Source organism: Geospiza fortis, unplaced genomic scaffold (assembly GCF_000277835.1).
Source record: "Geospiza fortis unplaced genomic scaffold, GeoFor_1.0 scaffold213, whole genome shotgun sequence".
Classification (NCBI taxonomy): domain Eukaryota; kingdom Metazoa; phylum Chordata; class Aves; order Passeriformes; family Thraupidae; genus Geospiza; species Geospiza fortis.
Genome location: NW_005054399.1, coordinates 1,384,428 through 1,388,706, shown reverse-complemented (window position 1 = coordinate 1,388,706; position 4,279 = coordinate 1,384,428). Strand labels below are relative to the sequence as shown.

Below are 4,279 nucleotides of genomic sequence, written 5' to 3'. Positions count from 1 at the left end.
CTGCCCAGATTGATTTTAAGGTGTCTCACCACTGCTTTAGCACCAAAATCTGGGCTGTGAGGAGAATCATCCTGCAGGTCAGAACATCCATTTGCAGCTTTCTGAGCAGCTGCTGGATTTTGGGCTGCAGCTGGAGCTGCAGGCATACCTGGGCAGGCAGAGGCCAGCATGGGCAGGGCCTGTTTGTCCTCTGCTTGTCTCTGGAAGCGCCTCACAAACTCCTGCTGGCTCTCCAGGAGGCTGAAGTTCCTGGAGAAGGTTGTGTCAAACACGTGGTGCACACCTGGGCAGGACAGCAGCTGGGTTAGAAACCTCAGGACACAGCAAAATACAGCAAAAAACCTCCCACTTCACCCGGGGGCAGGCTCAGGCACAGGTGCTGGGCCCTGCAGTGGGCAGGGGATGTTTCACAGCAGGGAAAAGGAGGAAAGGTGACAGGAGAAGTGCAAATGTAAAATGTTAAATTGTTTTCAGTGGTTCTTTACAGGTTTTATGGACTGATGGAATGGTTTGGGGTGGAAAGGACCTCAAAGCTCAGCCAGGTCCACAGGCAGGGACATCTCCCACTATGCCAGGGTGAGCCAGCCTGGCCCTGGGCTCTGCCAGGGATCCAGGAGCAGCTCCAGCTTCTCTGGGAATCTGTGCCAGGGCCTGCCCACCCTCCCAGCCAGGAATTCCTTCCCAAAATCCCACCTATCCCTGCCCTCTGGCAGTTTAAATCCCTTCCCTTGTCCTGCCCTTACAAAAAATCCCTCCCCCTCCTTTTCCCAAGCTTTCCTCCCCCCTCTCCAAGCTCACTGTGTGACTGAACTTTTGGACAGTCTGGAATCCCCGTGGGGTTAAATCCCTTTAACCTGAGCTCAGCCCAGAGAGCACAAACCCCACACTTGCCTAAGCCCTTGAGGAAGGTGCTCAGCTTCTGGGCTGTCTCCAGCAGCCCCAGTTTGCACCTTGCAGCCAGGGAGGCTCTGGACTGGGGGGACACAGAAACCACCACCAGCTTCTGCTCGTGGGCAGCAGCAGCCTGGAAAAAACCAAACAAGCCCAAAGTGGCAGAGCTGGCAGAGCTGGCAGCACCACAGAGCTCACCTCGAGGCAGGAACCTGCACCAAACCCTTGAAAAATGAGAATAAACCCAAAGTGGCAGACCTGGCAGCACCACAGAGCTCCCCAGGCTAATCCTGAGTCAGGAACCTGCACCAAACCCTTGAAAAATGAGAATAAATCCCAAAGTGGCAGAGCTGGCAGCACCAGAGAACTCCCCAGGCTCATCCCCAGGCAGGAACTTCACCAAACCCTTGAAAAATGAGAATAAACCCAAAAGTGTGGCACAGGCAGAGCTGGCAGCACCACAGAGCTCCCCAGGCTCACCCCAAGACAGGAACTGACACCAAACCCTTGAAAAATGAGAATAAACCCAAAGTGGCAGCACCACAGAGCTCCTCAGGCTCACCCTTACAACTTTAAGAATGAGAAACAAGCCCAGGAGTGCAGTGGGATCCCCGAGGGCTCAGGAATTCCCTTTTCCTGAGGATTTTCCCCCCTTTTTCCTGCAGGGTGAGTGGGACCCACCTTGTTGAGGGCCAGCACCTTGCAGAGCTCCCCGTGGCTCTGCTGGCTCACCAGGACACTCTCAGCTGAGGTGATGCAGCCACTGCAGGCCAGGCAATCATTCAGGGTGATTTTGGCCTTCTCCAGCTTTTGGGCTTCCCCATCCTACAAAAAAAAAAAAAAACAAAAACCCAAAGCAGGCTCAGTTCTGACCGCAGAATTTAAGGAGCAGTTTCCCCACTTTGTTACAAATAATGAAGATGTTGTTCTTTTGATTTTTACATCTTTATTTTTAATGAGATGAGGATAAAGCCACCTGAATTTGGCTGCTTTTAATGGGATTATTTGGCACAGCAAAGGAGATTTCATCCCAGACACTGGAAGGGAATATTTTCCCTTCTATCTGCCCTGAATAATTTGATTTTCCCAAGAGATTCTCTTCCAATCACCACTCCTCAGTAAAGCCAGGAACAGACCAGGAAATGAGGCACTATTAACATTTTAAAATAAGGAACCAGGCTCCTTTGGAAGGGCTGTGCCCTCCTTTTTTAAAATCAAATCTGCCTAAAATTCCAAGTTCCATTCCCAGAGGGATCCCCAGCCTGGTTAACTGAGCAGTGCCAGCTTTTTTTGGGGAAAACAGAAAAAACTCAGCTTGAATTCTTCAAGCTTTTAAAGAAATAATTTGAAATATTATTTTTAAAAAACCCAGCACGATTTATTAAAAATATCTTGCTTAAATCTCTGAGTGAGCACAAGGGCATTGTCACAACCAACCTGGAACTGCCAATCCTTAAATATTGATAAAATAAATAAACTTTTCATCTTATCTGCTCTCTTATGAAAACCATCAGCAATTAATAGCAGTGTTTCAGAGTATAAAAAACTGGAATAAATTGGAATTACTGAGTATAAAATGACTGCTTAGAAAAGAATTTATAAATTAAAATGCTGCTAAATTGAAGTTTAATACAATCTCAGCTTATCTGCTCTTATATTAATAATCAGTAATTAATAGCAGTGTTTCAGAGCATAAAACTGGCACAAAATTGGAATTATTTATTATAAATTAAAAAGGAAAAAAAACCCCAGGAATGCTGACAGCCCCTCTTTGAGCCATTAAATGGATGTAGATAATTAAATTACTTAAAGTACACTGATTTTTCTGGGGTTTTTTACAGTGAACAAAGACCCCACATACCTGATTGACCTGGAAATAGCTTCCATCAGCTTCGATTCTGATCTTGGCTGCTGCTTTTCCAGGCTTTTTGTCCACTTTGACAGGCTTGATGCATTCCTGAAAGAGCAGCAGAGCCTGGAGGTGAGGAGCTGAGCAAGGAAGAGAGGATTGGGTAAAAAATCAATATTGGGGATTGGGTAAAAATCAATATAGGGGATTGAATAAAAAATAAATATTGGGGATTGCTAAAAAATCAGTATTGGGGATTGGATAAAATCAATATTGGGGATTGAATAAAAAAATCAATATAGGGGATTGGATAAAAAACAAATATAGGGGATTCAATAGGGAGTAAATATTGGGGGTTCAATAAAAAATCAATATAGGGGATTAAATGTAAAAATATTAGGAATTAAATAAGTTTAGGGGAGAAAATAAAAAATAAATATTGGGAATTAAATTTAAAAAAATAGGGGTTTCAATAAAAAATAAAGAACTAAAGGGATCAAAGAGCAGCTCTGGATCCTGCCCTCAATCCAGGCTGGAATTTCCCCAAGTTTCTCTCACCCCCTGGGAACAGGAGGAACAATTCTCCAGCATCATCCCAGCCCAGCACAGCTCTGCTGCTCCTCCAGCTCAGCTCTGGCTCTGGAGCTGTGGCAGGAGCAGCCATCACCCTCCTCCTCCTCCTCCTCCTCGCCCTGTCCCAGCTCAGCTGCAGGGAGGTGCCAGTGCCCAGCCCAGCTGCCTCTGGGGACAGAAGGGGCTCAGTGCCACCCTGCCCTGGTGCCCCAGCACGAGTCCCAGGGGGTTTTTCTGGATTTTATCCTGATTTTATCCTGGTTTTATCCTGATTTTATCCTGATTTTATCCTGGTTTTATCCTGATTTTATCCTGGTTTTATCCTGGTTTTATCCTGATTTTAGTGCTCAGCCCCCCTGGCTCTGTGTCCTGCCCCTCCTCTGAGCACTCTGAGCTCCCCTAAATGAATCCCCCTGCAGGAACCCCTCACTCAGAGCACAGGCAGGGCTGGTTATTCCCTGAGGAATTCCCTTACAAACCCAAACGCAGGGAGAATTCACCATTTTGGGGTTTGCTATTGCCCTGCCCACAGTCCCAGCTCAGTTCTTCTGCTGTGCTTCTCAGCAAATACAGGACATAAATGTGGATATAAATCTGGATATGAATCTGGATACGAATCCTGGATATGGATCTGGATATGGATCTGAATAGGAATCCAGGTTATAAATCTGGATAAGAATCCTGAATATCAATCCTGGATATGAATCCTAGATACAAATCCTGGACATGAATGCTGGATATGAATCTGGATACAAATCCAGGACTGACATCTCGGGTGTGTGACCCCACAGTGTCCAACAGTGACCCCAAAGTGACCCCATGGTGTCCCGCAGTGTCCCCACAGTGACTCACAGCGTCCCAGTGACCCCGCAGTGTCCCCATCGTGTCCCACAGTGACCCCGCGGTGTCCCCGAGCCCTGCCCCGGCCCTGTGGCAGGATCAGCTCCCAGCCCTCATTTCCCCAGC

General features: G+C 47.1%; 1 protein-coding gene across 1 annotated transcript in view; it reads right to left on the bottom strand.

The window, feature by feature from the left end:
- The window catches only part of CIAO3 (cytosolic iron-sulfur assembly component 3), a 10,855-nt gene extending 6,772 nt beyond the window's left edge, over positions 1 to 4,083 (bottom strand). Inside the window, exons 1-5 of the mRNA XM_031061067.1 lie at positions 4,029 to 4,083; positions 2,753 to 2,880; positions 1,573 to 1,716; positions 892 to 1,024; positions 149 to 283 (exon numbers count right to left, since the gene is read on the bottom strand). Coding sequence (XP_030916927.1) covers positions 149 to 283; positions 892 to 1,024; positions 1,573 to 1,716; positions 2,753 to 2,880; positions 4,029 to 4,083 — 595 coding nt within the window. The remainder of the gene's footprint in view (positions 1 to 148; positions 284 to 891; positions 1,025 to 1,572; positions 1,717 to 2,752; positions 2,881 to 4,028) is intronic.
- Positions 4,084 to 4,279: the final 196 nt, after the last annotated feature.